At 48.1% G+C, this 18255-nt stretch overlaps 1 protein-coding gene across 1 annotated transcript in view; it reads left to right on the forward strand.

The window, feature by feature from the left end:
- Slco3a1 (solute carrier organic anion transporter family, member 3A1) overlaps positions 1-18255 on the forward strand; it is a gene marked incomplete at its 5' end in the record, with an annotated part of 296905 nt that overhangs the window by 47614 nt on the left and 231036 nt on the right. The window contains 1 exon segment of the mRNA XM_005381597.2: positions 10542-11007. Within this exon segment, the coding sequence (XP_005381654.1) occupies positions 10542-11007 (466 nt within the window).

An 18255-nucleotide genomic window follows, 5' to 3' on the forward strand; every position in this document is an offset into this window, starting at 1 on the left:
AGAAAGAGCCAGAGGGTAGCTCAGAACAACCATGCTTGATACAGAAAGGAGACTGGAGGGTCTGGGGATTTAGCTCAGCGGCAAAAGCGCCTGCCTGGCAAGCACAAGGTCATGAGTTCGGTTCCCGGTACCGGAGAAAAACCAAAAAAAAAAAAAACCAGAAAGGAGACTGGAGCGGCACAGGGACATGTCAAAGCAGATCTGTCACCGCAAGACAGAGCTTCTCTTACCAGGTGGCAGCGGGTGTCCCTGCAGAGTGACAAGCAGGGAACTAACTGACCAGTGGGGACTGAGTGAGGTGGTGGGATCACAGGGGACAGGAAAGAGGACAGGCAAGGAAAATCTGCTTGAGAGGAGTCGGGAAGTAGCGCTGAGCAACTGCCCTGTACAGTGGAGTCTGAACAAGAAAGCAAGAGGAGAAGGAGGACTGGTGATGGGTCTCTGGGACCAGACTGGGGGGATCCTGGACTGACTGTCAGGTTCTGGGTGCAGGCTGTGCAGATGGGGAGGCACTGATGACCCTGGAGGGAAGGGACAGGCGAGCAGGGTGTGCTGAGTAGGTGGCAGGAGCAGAGCTCTGTGCAGGGCAGTCTGGGTGCAGGCCATCTGGAGGTAGAAGGCTGCTCGCCACCAGCTATGGGAACCTGACACACAGAGGTGCCATGTGGTCTGGGGAAAGACACTGGGTGTCCTCACCACGTAGGAGACAGGATGTACAGTCAGATGAGACCCTGGAGAATTCTGGTTGCAGAGACCAGAGAAGAGGAGAAGGAGAGGGCATGGAGCTAGGAGGAGAACTGGGGACAGCTAAGTTTGCCTGTCACGGAGAGAGAGGTCAGCTATGCCAGAGACCACAGAGAAACCTGGTACTATAATGAGGGCAGGAAAATAACACTCAAAGGGAAGGAGGCAGGGGTTATTGGGGACCTTCGTCAAGAGCAGTTTCCGGTGGCCACAGCACAGTAGCTATGGGAGTGGAGCTGGGAGGTGTGCCCAGCGAATGGGACTGTCTTTGTAATGCTGAATGGAAGGAAGGGAGGAGGAAAGCTGGTTTTTCATTTGAAGTTGCTTTTACAGGAGGCTCAAGCGTGCATGTGGATGGTGCAGAGATGAATGAAGCCAGTGCAGAGGGCTAAGAATGAAGAGGACGAAATGAGAGCTTGGTGATGGAGAAGGATCTCAGAGACAGGAAGGGACAGGGTGGGCAGAGGGGTCGTGGGCAGTGGGAGACCAACGGTGCCTCTCTGAGGCCGGGGACAAGTGCTTGGTCTCCTGGGTCAATCCCACGAGATCCATGGGGCTGGGCGTTAGTCCTGGCTCCTCTGCTCAGTAGCTGTGCAGCCATCAGCAGGGACAGTTACCTTCTCCAGCTCAGGTTCCTCGTCTTTAAACTTGGGGCAGTAACATTCTGTACCTCATGGAGTCAGAGTGTAGAACAAATATGCCAGTCCATGTAAAGCACTCAGGACTGTCCCTGGCAAAAGTAATTAGCACACACTGATTAAAATTAATGCTACCCCCATTCCTGAGCATGCGGTATGTCATTCTCTTGCCACTTTTCTTTTTATCATGGGGAAAGAAACTTTGCAGTGGGCCCTTGACCTACAAACTCAATTCATTGCCAAGGACTGGTTATAATTCTAGTTATCAATGGAAGGCTCAGGCTCCTCTACACAGCCTTCAGAGTCTGTCTCCTGTAAACAAGCAGATCTTGGCACCCTTAGAGAGACATTGTCCCAGGATTTCTGAATTAATGCCATGTGGGAATGGATGTTGTAATGTTCCTCCCAGGACTCTTTAAGGGTTAAAGCTGTATGTGAGACCATCGGAGACCACTATTTCTCCCACAGTTGAACCATATGACAAGCGGCTGGCATTCAGGTCATAACTCAAGACTGGTTGTAAGTTAAAACTAAAATTCTGGTCATAAGCCAAGTTACTTGTACGTCAGGCTGGTCATTTTTTTGTTTGTTTGTTTGTTTTCTGGTACCAGGAATCGAACTCATGACCTTGCGCTTGCCAGGCAGGCACTGTGCTGCTGAGCTAAATTCCCAGCCCCCAGGCTGGTCATAACTCAAGAGTCCACTGTATTTAACCTTTGTGATGAATGCCTGTTTCCAAAGGGTCATCTCCATTGCAGTAGTTGAGAGCAGTGATCAAATCTTACTTTTTGTTTTCAGCGCTGGGATCAGTCCCTGGTATAGTTCAGGTCCTTAAGGTGGGGTTTTCAGTTTTTCTGACAGTAAGCTAGGGTGGAGGATCTAGGAAGAAGCCTGCTGCACTACAAACAGTGCTGCCCTGGGCAGCACTGGGTATGTACTCTGTCCTGCATTAGACTTTGGGTTCTCTCTAAAAACTATGTCTGGCCCTCTGTACTTGAACTCATTTCACTCTTACTGTTCTTGAAGTTTGAACAGATGTCCCAGAGTGTCATGTGAAAGGTGCTAAACACAAACTATTAATGATAGTATGATGCCCAAATATCTGGTAATGACTAAGACTCAGGTACAGCGTGGGAGAGGGTTCTGTTAGTTGTCTGCATGCAGTGTGGATGGGGACTCTTTGTTTTCCTGTCATGGACCAAAGAGCTACAGAGGGAAATCAATGATGAGATTTATAAGTTTGAAGCAATTACATTTAAGTGGTTTTTGCAAAAAAGGAGAATCATAAAAAATTCCACATTCTCTTGGAATAAGTTGAACATAAAAATTCACTGAATATAAAGAATAATAAAAATGCCTCTGCTGTGCTTTATGGCTATTTAGGGAAAGATGAGAGAAACTAAGAAATGGGGTCTAGAGGAAAAATGATCCGAGGAAGATGCAGAGAATGAAACAGAGAAAAGGCAAGTCTTGGGAGAGATGGAGTCTCAGTACAGGCTGGAGGGCTTTCCAAGGTAAGGCCAGTCGATTCTGTCACTCCCCTTCAAGGTAGTCAGAGAAAACCTCTCTGCCTATGTTAAAGACCAGGGTGGAGAGAGAGCTTGTAGCCCATGGAATCCTACTGCAAGGCTGGGGACAACCATGTTCCATGTTCACAACCCTAGGTGCACCTGCAGGCACGGGGGCCGCCATTGCTTACAGATTTTCTCCCACAGTTGAACCATGTGACAAGCTCTGAGGGCAGAATTGTCACCTCCACATAGGTGGGAAAGGGAGTCACATGGTGAAGAGTCTTGCCCAGGGTTACCTAATGCAAATGCAGGGCTCTCATACCCTCTCTAAGCAGATATGTCTTGGGCACATCAGATGAACAATTGGGCTTATCTTGAAATTACTGCACATGATTAAAAAAGAAGAAGCTTGCATTAAAGCTGTGCGAAGGATGACTTCCCCATGTTAGCAACAGGATTTCTTTATAAACTCATCATCGCTAATGCTACTGGCCTGTGTTAGAGGCCAGAATCAGTGTGTAAGAGATTTTCCAAGTCATTCTTACTCTGCTTTGACTTTTCTATTAATAGGGATGGAACCCAGGGGTACTCTACCTGTGAGCTACATACATGCTCAGCCTTTTTTTTTTTGTAAATTTTGAGACAGAGTCTGGCCTCAAATTTGCCTCAAATTTGGCCTCAAATCCTCCTGCCTTAGCTTCCTGAGTAGCTGGGATTACAGGCATACACCACCACACACAGTTCTTACTCTGCTTTTCTAAAAAGAAAAGGCCATAAAATTTTACTTATTTATTCTGTAAGCTTGATAGAGGCTGAATCATTGCATCCAAAGTAAAGCAGCCTTCACTAAATGTCTCTTTTGCCAGGTAGACTTGGGAGGCATCATAGTAGTCACAGGAGGCTGTGCCTGCGTCATCCTCTGGTGCTGGTTCTGCAGGCCTGGGATCCTGCAATTCACAAGTGGATGTATTTTGTGCATAGTTTCCCCAGCGCCCTGAGTTATGCAATCCATGGAGAGCTGGTAGATGAAAAACAAAGGCCTGCAAAGTGCCTCTCTCTGCTGATGAAATGGCTACTGCCGCTTCATTGTAGGGAAACGATTTCCAGGGCTTAGGAAGGAAGCCCCTTTCCCCCTATTTCACTTCAAGAAGACAAGTCCTTGGCATGTCAGACAGGAAATTAAACTTATCTTGCAGCTGCTTTTGTGGGATTTAAACACGCACACACACACACACACACACACACACACACACACACACACAGAAACTGGCATTACAGTTGTAACTAAAATGATCAGCCTGGGGATTAAACCTAGGGCCTTTGTACTGAGCTACATCCCCAGCATGCTTTTTAAGACTGTCTCACTAAGTTGCCCAAACCATGCTCAAACTTGAAATCCTCCTACTCAGCCTCCCTGGGTGCTGGGATTACGGGTATGTGCCACTGTGCTTGGCTTTTGAATGACATTTTTTTAATGTTAGTAATAGGAGTGTGCCATAAACTTGTTACCAAAAGGGTCAATATTTTTATTACAGAAGGGATAAACTGATTTCCCAAACTGAATTGATGGAGAACTTCTAGAGCAGTGGGCTGATATTCTACATAAAGCTGAGAGCCAAATCTGGCTTGCAAGGTGTTTTTGTAAATGAAGTTTTATTGGAACTCACGTGTGTCTATTTGTTTTACATATTGCCTGGATGCTGCTTTTGTCTTCTAAAAGCAGAGTGAATAGTTGCTACTGTGACCACATGACCTGGAAGACTAAAATATTTACTGTCTGGCCCTTTATGGAAAACAGATGCCAAAGTGTGATCAGGAACCCCTGAGAGAGGGAACCCATGTCTTTTTCATAATGACAGTGAGGTTGATGTCTCTTGGACTGTTGGTAGCATCTGCTCCCTGACATGGGCCGCCTCTATCCCATGCTTCCAGTCTGCTGCCAAGTGTGTCGACTTTGACCTCTGAGGTATCTCTCACACGGGTGCCCCTTGATTGCATGCAAAGGTGGCAGAACCTTCAGCCAACACCTGCCTGCTGAAGCCTCATTGCTCACTGGGTGGGACTGTTGCAGCAGCTGCTGTGGCAGTCTGTCCTCCCTTCAGGCCAGGCAGCATTCTAGGCTGTTACTAAAGAGCAGCTCCTGCTCAGGAACCTTCCTTGGCTCCCTATTGACCTCCACAGCAAAGCTGGCCTTTAGTCTGGCCTTCAAGGTAGTTTTGTCCCAGACTATTCTGTATGGCGCTCTGAAGCCACACAATATTCCTCCCTACCCAGGGACGGTCTGAACGCGCCCTCTCCTGTACCTTTCCTGTGCCATGCATCTTCGCTTGTGGAAAGCTGTAGCAACTCCTTCCCTCCCAGGTCTATGAAAACCTTCCCAGATCTTCCCAGATCTGTGTTCCTCCAAATATAGCCAAAGGTATGTTCTCATTCCCTGGAACCCCCTGCCTCTGTATGGCCCCTTTGCAGGCTGTGTTCTTCCCGAGTTTGTTTCTGCTTCTTCCGGCTTGTCTCGCAACCATAGTCACATGTTGTGCACAGCCAACGGAGGGGGCACTCGCGTGTGTGGAACACAGTCTGAGGCTTTTGAAGTCACAGCGAACCTGCACCCCAGCTAGGAGCCTAGCTCTTGGGCCTGCCTTTACTGTGTGCCAGCTGCTCTGATATGCGACCTCAGGGTATGCATGGGACCCAGCCCCACAGCCCAAGCCGGAGTAAGAAAGCAGATTCATCTCCGGGGAGGCAATCCTGAGCTTCTGCGGCTGCTGCAAAGAACTGGGCCTCCTATCAAATAAGTGTCTGATGGCCTTGCCCAACCCCCCAGGCTCCTCTTGAAGATGGTAGGGGCTCATATGCATCCACCTATGGACTCTGGCACCTTCTGTCCTACAGCAGTGATGACAGCATGGGCCAAAGTCCTCCTGTTGGGCTTGAGCTGACTCGGGGGCCCTAAGAAGTAGCCTTCCTTGGCTTTCCTCTGCAGAAGACTGTTGCTACAGACTTCCCAGGAGGAGGATGTACTTTCCATTCATGCCTGAGAAACCCTTCAGTCTTCTGAATGGGAGCTGGGAAAAGCCTGTGAAGAGGAGGAAACCAATGAGTAGGAGTCCTCAAAGTCACCTGATAGGCTCTTCCTAATGCAGATTCTCAGGCCCCACCCCAGAAGCTGTGGGATGATGGTGCAGCATTCTGATACCCGCTGTGGTTGATTGTGCTACCAGTAAAGGTTGGACCTATAGCCTTAGACCAGTCGTGGTGAACCTATGGCATGCATGTTGTTTTTCCTTTAGGAAAAAGGATGTTAATGTCTGAGGTTTTTTTTTGTTTGTTTGTTTGTTTGTTTGTTTGTTTTCTAAACTAAAACCTCAGTGTCCTGGTTTAACTGCAGAGTTGGCACTTTGCAATAAATAAGTGGGTTTTCAGTTGCGGTCTGGGCACTCGTCTCTAAAAGGTTCGCCATCACTGCCCTAGACTAATGGTGACTATGTGTGTAGAAGATCAGGAGCGTTTAGCCCCAGCCAGGCATCAGAGACACCAGGGGCTCTGTACAACCTCATGCTGGGAGTATGGCTCAGTGGTAGAGCGATTTATCAGCACACATGTGGCCCTAGGTCCTATCCCCTGCGCCATGAATAAAACCAGACAACACCCCCCCAAAAAAAACTCCTCATCTTCCCAGGTTTCATCTCAGTGTTTAGAAATCTATATTTTTAACAAAGGAGATATTGAAATGCAAGCATTTTTCCCTTAGAATTAAATTAGTAGAAACCTGATAAATATTGCGTTGTTTTAATACCTCATTTCTGCTTGACCCAAGGTGAGGGCATTTCCTCTTTCCTTCCCCTGGAGCTGCTGGCCCTCTGTCTCTAATTATTAAGACATGTCCAACAGGGCTCTTATCCGTTAAATAAAGGCAGCCATTCCCTTTGGCTCGCAGCTTCCTCATCACTGGATTGTTCACTGTCACATAAAAGCTACAAGTGGGCTTTATGGCCTCATGCATACTTAATTAGGCCATCTTCTCAAAATTGTGTTTTAAATGAGTGAAGACATTAGCCTCCGATCTAATTGATCCACAAAGCATCGTTTCACAAAGTTTATGGAACTTAACTGTAGATCCAGGCGGACATCACTGTGGCCTTTTGCAAGCCACAGGTCAAGCAGGGAGAGACCTTGTTACTACTTCCTTTCACCTCTGTGGTTCCTCTGCAAAGAGTGGGTTTGAGCCAGGCCAAGAGCTGCAGGCATTAATCCATTCTAGAAGAAATGATTAGTTTGTGCTTTGCTCACAGCTGTCGCTGTCCCCACCACCCTTATCTGTCATTGTGAAGGTGCACACCTGCATGGGATTTTATGGTGGGTGCAGCTGCTGAATGGAATGGTTGTCATGTTTCAGATCTGCTGGCTAGTATGTATGTCATTATGCCTGGTGGCAGAAATGAAATGTGACTTGTGTTTGACACTTCCTCCCATTTCATTGCCCTTCAACACCATGGTGAAGGTCATCAGGCTGCAGGTCCACCTGTTAAGGGGTAGCTCTTAAATACCTCCCAAGGACCTGTGTGTTCAAAGCTCAGTCCCCAGCCTGGGGGGATACTGGGAGGTAGTGAAAGCTTTAAGAAGTAAGGCTTAGTGGGAGGAAGTTAAGTCTTTGCAGGGATCCCATAAAGGGGACATTGGGACCCTTCCCCCCTTTCCTGGCCACCAGGAGGTAAGCAGCTTTTCCCCCCGTGTGCTGCTCCTGTGATATTCTGCCTCGCTGCAGGCCCAAAACAACACTGTCAAGCGCTTGTGCACTCAAACCTCTGAGGTCATGAGCCAAAATAAACCTCTCCTTATTTAAGTTGTTGGTCTGATTTTGTCAGAGCAGCAGAAAGCTGATGAATACAGTGCCAAACCACTGAGGGTGACTCTGTTGCACCCAGGGGACCCTACCCAGGTTTGTCCCTGCCTCATTTCTGTATCCAGCCACCCGTGGGCATCTCTCAAGACCCAGCACAATGGTGGGGGGGTGGTAAAGCCCCATGGGCCCTCATGTCCTCACCTAAAGGCTGCTGTTGTGCCTGCTCCTATGCTGCAGAGGTTTCTATTCTAAACCTCTGGTAGAGCATGCGGTCCACCATGTAGGGAAGTGTTGTGACAGAAATAGGGGAAAACAGGATGCTTTTGTTTTTAGTTGTCCAAAACTTGCAGAAAGAACATGTTTGAGGGTATCTGAAAGCCACTTTAATGAGGTCAGGACCAGCCAAGCTTGTGTTGTCAACGACTGCAAATGCTTGGGTTAGAAAAATAATGTCAGTAGGGCTGAAGGAGTTGTCAGATGGCCTCGGTTAGAAAGCACAATGGAAGGGCCAGGGATGTCACTAAGAGCACTTGCCTAGCACACTTGAGGCCCCGGGTTCAATCCCTAGTCTCACTATAAAAACAAAAGTACAACAGAATATGAATCACAATTGGAGCTCTGGCAATAGAGGGAGCACATAGATGTCAGAATTGCTGAGTAGAGCTGGTCCACAACCCATGCTGATGGAGAGGCCCTGGTGGCATGTGTCCTGGCCTTAGTAATGTGCTTTTTACCCTTGTTAGAATCAGCTAGAGAGCCCAACACCCCAGGCCCTCAGCTGCTCCCCAGACCAACTGAGTCAGGATCCTCCTCATGAGGCCATCACCTGCAGCTTTCAGTGCATGCCATGTGCTACCAGTCTTCAGGTGGCACTGAGACACACACTGGGCTCAGGGAACCTGCTTAAATGTGTATGGTTGAAAAGGAGGTGAGGAGGAATGGGCTGGCTGCACTGTCGTTTGTATAGTAGGGTAAGTAGGGGCATGCTAGTCAGCACAGGTGTTTGTGCGTTGTGTGCGTAGACATTTGCAACTTTGTCCCCGTTCATACAAGGGGAAGAAGTCTAGCCCCTTGTGACTCTCCTTCCTTTCCTCAGCACTGGTCAGCAGCCCAGCCCAGTCACCCTGAGATATACCGGACTCCCTAAAAACGTCTCCCATCTTTCCCCATTCATTTCCATTGCAGCTGTGTGGGCTCTGGCCTTTCCTTTGCCCTTCTCCCAAGAACAGCCCTGCTGTCTTCTCTGCTGACACCCTCTTATTCATTCTCCCATCATCCTTTGCCACATCTGCTGTGGCCCTGAGGCTTTTAAAGCTGTGGTGCTTCCTGGTGGCCGAAGGAAGAAAATGATCACGGTTCTGCTAACGCTCACCTGGCATTTACATGCACATGTGCTTGAGAGCTGCCCCCAGCTTTAGGAAGTAACGTTCTCAAAGTCATTTTGCAGATGGCGAGGCCAGAGCACAGAGTGACATGGCCAAGGTCACCCAAGGGCAGAATGGAGCCAGGCAGTCTGGCCCCAGAGCTCTGGCTTTTCCCCCTGTACCATGCTGCTGCTCTGTGCCCTTGCAGCGGCCTTGTGCCGAGTCTCCCTACATTATCTCTAACCCCCCCATGCACCCTGCAGGGTGGATGTCATGATTCCTGTTTTACCCAGTCAAGGCTGGGAGAGGTGAAGTGATTTGACTGAGATCACAGGTGATTAAGGAAAGCGAGGGATTCACCCAGGTTTTCTTCACTACATAATAAGTATTCTCTATACACTGCCTGGGGTTGCCTGAGTTCCTCAGAGTTACATTTGTGGGTCCTTCTAATCTGCCCTCACCCGTCTTCCAGAGAGCCTCTGCTTTTAACTGCTACTGCCCAGTGCTCACTCTCGCTCTTCCCTTGCCCCAGGCTCCTCCCTGCCCAGCAAGGGCCTCATTCAGCAATCAGAGCACCCACGACAGGGACACTTGTGGAACCTACAGGCCGGATAGGGAAGCCATCTACTCCTGGGCCCCCAGTGTGACCTTTGCTTCACAATGTCAGCTCTCATTGTTCTGTGTTGCTGTTGAAGACATGGCACATTCCTGCCAGCTGGCCTGGTAGGGCCAGGTGTCGGCTCGCCCTCATTTTTTCCATCCTTTGTGTCTCAGGCATTGCTAGGCAAACAGCAGCTGTTCCGCAAATATTTGTTAAATATGGGACAGACAAGAATACATAGGTGAGGAAAATCATAAAAACCCTGCGTGGGGAGGGGGTCTGGCAGGCTGTAATGCTCAGAGCAGTCAGGGGTGTGTTTATCTGGTGCCCCTCGGGGAAACCCACATTTCCACAAGGAGCGGAGCGAGTGAGTACCCTCCTGAGCTAATCTAGCTCGTGCAATTTACCACTTTGTTTTTGTTCATTTAAAAAAAAAATTTCTTTAGGTGGGCTTTGCTGAGTCCAGTGTCCTCCCAGCAGGGCTTTGATTTGGGAGTGTGTGGAAAGTGTATTTTGGGACTTTTGTGGGACTTCTGGCGCCCACAGCTGACCCACCCAGGAGATGGGGACATAGCACTTCCAGAGGAGAAGCAGAGCTTTGCAGTGTGCAAACGCGCAGCGAAAGTCGTGTTTACCCTTGGGAAAGAGAATTGTTTAAACTTTAGATTAGGGTCTTGGATTACAGTCATCGCATCAAGTAAATGTGTCTCTGAGTGTTAGGGTTTCCTGCGCTTTTGCGTTTGGGCCGTAAGCCAGATGGGTGGGAGGCTCCCGGAAGGGCAGGGACGTGGCCCCAGTACCCTGCACACCAGCCTTGACGTCTCCTTTTCCCGCCCCCAGGTGAGCGTCCTGACCACGCTGGAGCGCAGGTTCAACTTGCAGAGCGCAGACGTGGGCGTGATCGCCAGCAGCTTCGAGATCGGGAACCTGGCGCTCATCCTCTTCGTGAGCTACTTTGGGGCCCGCGGGCACCGTCCGCGGCTCATCGGCTGCGGAGGCATCGTGATGGCGCTGGGCGCGCTGCTGTCCGCGCTGCCGGAGTTCCTCACGCACCAGTACAAGTACGAGGCTGGAGAGATCCGCTGGGGCGCCGAGGGCCGCGACGTCTGCGCAGCCAACGGCTCCAGCGGCGACGAGGGGCCCGACCCTGACCTCATCTGCCGCAACCGCACAGCCACCAACATGATGTACTTGCTGCTCATTGGGGCCCAGGTGCTCCTGGGCATCGGTGCTACCCCCGTGCAGCCCCTGGGGGTCTCCTACATCGACGACCACGTGCGGAGGAAGGACTCCTCGCTCTACATAGGTAGGAGGTGGTCCGGCTGTGAGCCGTGGCAGCACAGCGGTGGCTGTGAGCGGTGGAAGTGGGTGGGAATTTCGGTGTCCAGGGCACCCACCGTGCTTGGCCTGACTGCACGCATAGGTGCAGGTCTCTGAAAACCCCAATGCCTGGGTTGCACTCCCAGAAATGCTGGTGTGATTGATTAAAGGTGCAACCTGGGGCTGCAGCATTTTTTGAAAATTACTGCAGGTGATTCTCATTTGCAGCAGAATCTGCGCTCCTGTGCTGAAGCCTTAAGCTTAAGAAGTTGAGGTCAGGAGTGCTGTGCTTTTGCCTTCTTGATTGAACTTGGGGGCTTTGGGCTGTCTGGGGTTAGTCACCAAGGCATACTTGGGGTATGCACCTTGGAAACCTCAGCTGTGAAGAATCAGAAGAATCTCTGGTTATTGTCTTTTCATAGGAAAGAGGGAAAGGTGATGGCATTGCCATCAGTTTGGTATAACTCAAAGTTGGTGACTTCTGGACATGTTCTCGATAACATGAGTGAACTCAGGAACTGTAGTTTTAGGAAAAAATAAAGTATGTGCTTATTTTTTAAAAATTACTTTGGGTTGCCATTTTATGCTGGAAAGGTGGAAGCACCTGAGGGTCTAGGATGAGAAACAGCTAAGTGAGCTGGGTGTACTAGCACAAGCCTGTAATCCCAGCACTCTGGGAGGCTGAAGCAGGAGATCACAAAAAAGTTCAAGCCCAGCCTGGGCAACTTAATGACTTAGTGAGATCCTGTCTCAAAATAAAAAATAAAACAGAGCTGGAGATGTAGCTCAGTGAGAAGGCCCTGAATGCAATACCTAGTATGGAAAAATAAAAAGGGTAAGTCCCAGGTTGCTCATGTGGCTGGCAGTGCCCTTGGACACGCTCATAGACACTGCCAGATGCTCATGTGTAAGAGAGGGCTGGCCTGCCCAGCCTCTCCACCGTTAATTTGCCCTGGTACAATTCTGCGTCCTACACCTGCTGGATCTTCTGGGGCTTCCCCAGTCACTGAGTGCTAAGCTCTGATAAAATTACCTCTACCTGGGGAAGCTTCGCACCTCCTGAAGGTGGTGTGCAGTGTGCCTTGAGGTATAAAGTTAATTAGAATCTGTAGGTTTCAGTTAAAATGGAATTTGAACTGAATTTGACAGAAAACTTCACATCTACCAGGCTTCCACCTTATAGGGCTCAGGCTTTTTGAGACCCCTTGGCTTGGAATCCTGGGGATACACCAGGATGCTGATCTTCCTCTGTGCCTTTCTGTCCTGACTGTAGAGTTCATGCCTTTGTTAAACAAATATTGTTCAGATGCAGTTTGGGAAAAGGGAGATTTGCTTCTCTATAGTCATGATCTACCTGTGGAGCACAGAGTACTGGAGAGGACCACTCAAGCAGAGATGACTGGGTCCACCCCCTATGTGGTTAGGGCATCCATTGTATCTGTGGATGGGTAGAGTAGGGTTGGACCACGGGTGGTCATTGATCTTTTGTTGCTGTTAAAGCTTCCGTGGAAGGCGTGACAGGAGTCCATGGGAGACCAGCATGTAACTAAAAGGTCTCCCAAGTTCAGCCACACAGTTGGTCCCTGACTTGACCGTTGTCGTTCTAGGACCCTGAGGGTTCTTTTTCCTGGTAGCAATAACAACAAATAGATGAATGAGCACAGGAATGGAAACAGAAGGAGCAAAACTGAGTGCTCATCTCTGATGATAGAATCAACTAGAAAAATCACCCCCCCAGAGCTTCACCTGAAGTCTCACCAATGTTAAGTGCTTTTTGGATTTCCAGCCTGCCTCTTCTGGAAGGAATCTCTGGTGAGCTAGGCTGTGGATTTTCCCCATAGAAGGAGCTTGGTTTGTGTGTGCAAAGCTGTAGGATGAGGAGGCGTTTTTGGTTCAGGATGTGGGAGGTAGAGGCGTGGACAGCAGGGTTGAGTTGTGAATTCTGAGATCTTGTCCATGGGATTTGCGGAATCTTCGATAGCAAGAACATTTCAGCCTATGCCTACGTGGGCTTCAGTTTTCCTCTGTAATAGTGGGAGAGTTGATTGAGTGTCTGTTTGCATGGCGCACAGACATCTTGGTGGCTCTTGTCAGATCTGATTCCAAAACATAGCAGCACACAGCTGTGGAGAGGGCTGCTCTGAGTCTGTCCAAAATGGCTTCATGTTCTGTGTAGAGGGATCAACAGAGAACCACCCTGCTGCACAGATTGGCCTCAATGGATGGTTTTTTCTTCTACACATGGTTTGAATTCTCCAGGAGCAATTTAGGAAGACCATAGCATATGCGGAGAGTAACTGGTTCATTTGTTTATTGTACAAGCCATAAAGAAATGTTTGTGATCATGAGATTGTTTCAGCGTTTATCTGCTCTAACTGGGCACCAGTTCCTGCAGCCTCTTAGCTTTGCTTCAGGAAGTATTTGGGGGAGCTCACTGGACAGATCGATAGGAATTTATGGCCTCTTAACTCCTTGCAGAGAGGAGGAATATCTGAAGGAACCGACGCTGGGATCACAGATACAAATGTGAAGTACTCTCTGGGCCCCCCAGTTCCAGCTCTGCAGGCGAGAGGCCTGTGAACTTTTGGGTCACTTTCCTAAAGTGTGATACTGGATTGGGAATAGAAAAGATTGCACATGTGAAACCCAGGCTCTCTCATGGGTCCGCAGGGAGGGAAGGGCATGATCAGTGTGCATTGCTCAAGCTGCAGGTCCTGGGTGTGGAGACCTGCCCCTGGGTTGTCTGGAGAGTAGGACACTAGATAGGTGCTGTCTGAACCTCCGGAGACACACCATAGAGCCCTACACCCAGGAAAAAGTGAAGCAATCTATCCTGAGTCAAGCTGGTATTTCCCACTGAAATGATTGTTTGTCTTGGCTTCTTGTGGCCAAGCTACAGCCAAGTTCCTGGATTCCTGGACAGGCCATGCACAAGGGGGTTCTCTGGCTGGCATCATTCTGCATCCAGTCCTTTCCGGTGTGAGGAGGGAGCGAGGGAGCTCATTACCAGGGGACAGAACTGGATGAATGGGGCCTCAGCTCTGCTGGAAGCTTTTCAATGCGGCACCATGTGCACCACAGCCTGGCAAGGCAGCCAGATGATGACCTGGGGGTGGCACGTGGCGTGTTTTGTTCCTAGGGGGACTGAATGGGCAGGGTGGCAATGGAAAATGTTTGGTTCCTACTGGAGTTCAAGAATTAATCCCTTGGGAGTCTAGTCATGTCTCTCGCTTCATGATGTGACCTTCAATTAGCCCAATTTTCTTAGCTGTCCTTTTTTATTTTTCCAAGTTCAAAATGCAGCAAATTGTATTACTTTTTATGAAAGCATAAATAGGATGATGTAATGGGTTTCCTTACTGTGTCCTTTACTAGACTGTGACATCAGTTGGCTTCTTTTTTGAGCAGGAAAAAAGTGAAATGATAATAGTAAAGGTTTTTAAAATAATACTGTTCCCGGTTTAAAAGCATTGCATCTTTACTGTTGACAATTTTGGAAATACAGAAGAAGAATAGAGAATAATTACGCATATTTATGTGTATAATTCTATTCTTCCTTTCTGCACCGGTCTGCTTTTCTATAGAAATGTGTTTGTAATAAACAATATTATGTAATGTCCTTAAAATCTCACGAGAATCTCTCCATGTTATGAAATACTCTTCTGTGCCATTGCTGTGCATGTAATACTCCTGTGTGAATAGATACTATACTAATTAATGCTCTCTATTGTTAGAAATGAGTTTTCTAAGTTTTGGGTGTTACAAATAAAGCGGACAGGTAAACTGTAATTCTTAGAGGTTGGTTACTTGGCCAGGATCATTTACTGTATCTGGATAGGGTTGGACTTTGGGTCTGAGGGAGAGGATTACTCCATGTCCATTGAAGATTTGTGTACACGCAAGGCTGGGAGCAAGTCAGGAGCAAGCCAGGCCATTATACAGGACAGCCCAAAAGCTTCAGGAAAGAAAAGACATAGGAGCCAGAGAAGTGGGAAGACACCCTACGCCTCTATTCCAAGGAGAGAGGTACTTTGGGCACAGAGAATGTCTTGGTCACTTTCCTCCTTGCCGGGACAAAATATCCTACACCTGAAACTTAAAGGAGAAGAGGTTTATCTTAGCTCAGCATTTCAATCCATGGTCAGCTGGCTCCAAGGCAAGATGGCATGGTGGAAGAAAAGCTGCTCCCTTTCATGGTGGCCAGGAGACAGAATGAAAGGAAGAGCCAGGGAAGGAAATGTACCCTTCCAGGCCGTGCTCCATGACCCACCTCTTCCAACCAGACTCTACCTCCTGACAGCAAGTCATCCGCAGTGCACCCATAATCTAGTGACTTTCCAAAAGCCCCTGCCTGTGAGCCCATGAGGCTTTGGGAGGACATCCGGACATAAACCACAACAGAATATGAGCATTCAGGCAGAATGGAGAGTTGTGGGTAGGACAGAGATAGAAGGCTATAGCTAGTAGTCCAAGTCAGGGTCTGGAAAGAGACCGTGTCCCTGTTTTAGGTCTTTGAGTAGAGATTCTTTGAGTAGAGATGGGTACAGACCAGGGCTTAAACTTCTGGAGCAGGGCAGCTGATTTATTCCATCTTCTGCCCTGGCAATGCAGATACTGCACTGTCACATGGCCATTTATTCCATTTTTGAATTGCAGTCACCACTAGGAAGTTTACCTTATGTTGTGTTAGAAATCTGACTCCTTATAGCTTTCCCACCCTCACTTTGGCCCTGCCCTCTGGGCCTACCATGAAAATTTCTGATCTCCCTTTCTTATTCAGATGACTTCCCTGAGCACCAACCTTGCATGGGTAGCAGGGAGGTCCTGCAGAAGCTTAGCTCTTCTGTGCTAAGACTTCCATCCTTGTTTGATGGGTTCTACCACACTTTTGTTCTTTCCCTCTTAAAGAGGTATGTCAAGGGCTGGGGACCTCATTACCAGGGGACAAACCATGACAAGTGGGGATTGTGGGCACTATACCAGTGTCCTAGGCCAGACCTAGCAAAGCATGCACTTCAGGAGGCTTCAACAGCAGAAGTGTATTGTTTCGCAATTCTGGAGGCTGGCGGTCCACAATGAAAGTATGTGCTGGGTTGGTTTTCCCCCAAGGTCCCTCTCTGTGGCTTGCAGAAGGCCACTGCACTGCTGCTTGTTTGCATGGTTGTCCTTCTGTGCCACACACCTCTGAGGTCTCTTTCTCTGCCCCAATTTCTTCCTCTTGCAAGAATGACTGTCAGATTGGATCAGGACCCACCCACATGACCTCATTTAACCTTCATGACCTTCAAAGGCCTCATCCTCAAAAGTTTATTAAGCTTTTTAAAAAAACCTTTAAAACTGAAATAATTATAGAATCAATCACAAGTTGCTAAATACAGGGATGTCTTCTGCATCTTTTATCCATTTCTTCCCATGATGCTACCATTATGCCTAATGTCAAAACCAGGAAGTTGGGCTGTGGGTGTGGTTCAGTGGTAGAGCACTAGCATGTCAGTCAGCAAGCCCTGAGTTCCATCCCGAGCACTGCAAAATGAGCAAAATCAACCAAGCCCCCTCCAAAACCTAGGAAGTTGAAACTGATGCAGTCTAGAGAGTATATTGAGACCATGTGAGTTTTGTAGGCACTCTTTTGTGTTGTCTTTGTGTATGTGGAGTTTCTCTGCAGGCTTTTCTCATGTGCATGATATAGTTTTAAAAATGCAGACTGGGATCAAGATGAAAGTGGGTAATTTTGCATAGTGCAACTGTATTTGGCAGACACAAACACATACACAACACCAACACAAACACAGAGGGAGACATGGAGGTAGAGAAATGGCTGGCAGCTTCTGCTGAGAATGCTTGTTCTGGAAAGAATGGGAGTGATGAGGGGAAGTGATTCTTGGGGAAGGGTTCTTGTAGGAGGCCCTGTGCCTTTCAGAGAGAAGAGAGCCCTGGCAGTGTGCTTGATTACATAGGACAATTGCTTCAAGCTGGGCGGCTCGTACATTAGACAAGAATGTCATAGTTTCTTTGTTTATCACTTATATTGAAACCCAGAGCAGCCCTTGATGTTCGAGCTAATGATGCAAAGGAAATTATTCTCAGATTTCATCTGCCAAGTGTTTGTTTAGTACAAAGGTCATAAGAATACCAGCCAGCAACCAAAGAGAACCAAATCTCTTTTCAGAGCCCTGGGAGCAAAGAGTTATTTTGCTTCTGATGAGTTTTTATTTTAACTTGACATTGGGTAAAATGTGTTTTAACTCTCCAAAGAGTGTGGGTTGAGTATGGATCAAATACACCACGGCTGCGATTCTTCCGGAAAAAAAAAAGAAAAAAATAAATAAATAAACAGCCATCTCTCCTAGGAGAACAAGCCTAGTTCGTTATATTCTTGTAACTTCATTGATATTGAAGTTTCCTTCATTAATTTCTCTTTTGAAAATAAATGACACTGTAGAAGTGGTCAGTTCATTTTGGCCAGGGTCCCGACCTTGTGTCCCAGCTGCTGGTCACATGCCAGTTTCAATGTGTTTTTAGCGTGCGCCAGGAAATGTACCTGTGACTCTCACTGGCTCTCCCACATTGCCAAGGCTGGTAGGTGTTCCTCATTTGTAGCAGCTCATAAATCACAGCCCATGGTTCATGGGATCACTGCTGCACTCACCACCTAGGTGACCTTGGGATCTCTGAATTGGGCTGTAGATCCAAAGAGTTTTGAGATTTGAATCCTGGTTCTTCCATGTACTTGCCTCCTGGGTATGCACTGAGTTTCCTGTCACCCTTGGCTCACTGCCTTGTCAGTAAAGTGAGTCTGAGGTTTACCTTACAAGACTTTCCCTGGGCATCATGTAGGGTATACATGGTAAGGACCAATAAATGCTGCCCTGATCATCCTGGTGGTCTAATGGTCATGCATCTCTCTTTCCAGATGTGGAAACTGAAGCATGGATAAGGGATTGGCTTATCTAAACACAGGAGCAGGTCTTTTGATAAGAATCCTTGGATCCTGATTTTTAGCCTGGGATGTAATCCATCTTGCAGAGCTGAGAATAGCAACCTCTTCAGTCCCAAATTAAACCAGCAGCTTCTTTTTTCCCTGAAGACCCCCTCCTATGGCTCATCTCAAAGTACATGAAGTGCTAGTGCCACCCCAGGCAGCAAGAAAGGTGATTAGGATTAATTTGGAGGTGCCTCAGAACATGGCCACTGTCCCAATGTGATGTATTAGCTGGCCCTTTGGGTTCTAACA

This window comes from Chinchilla lanigera, unplaced genomic scaffold, assembly GCF_000276665.1.
Source record: "Chinchilla lanigera isolate Chin_1 unplaced genomic scaffold, ChiLan1.0 scaffold00015, whole genome shotgun sequence".
Classification (NCBI taxonomy): domain Eukaryota; kingdom Metazoa; phylum Chordata; class Mammalia; order Rodentia; family Chinchillidae; genus Chinchilla; species Chinchilla lanigera.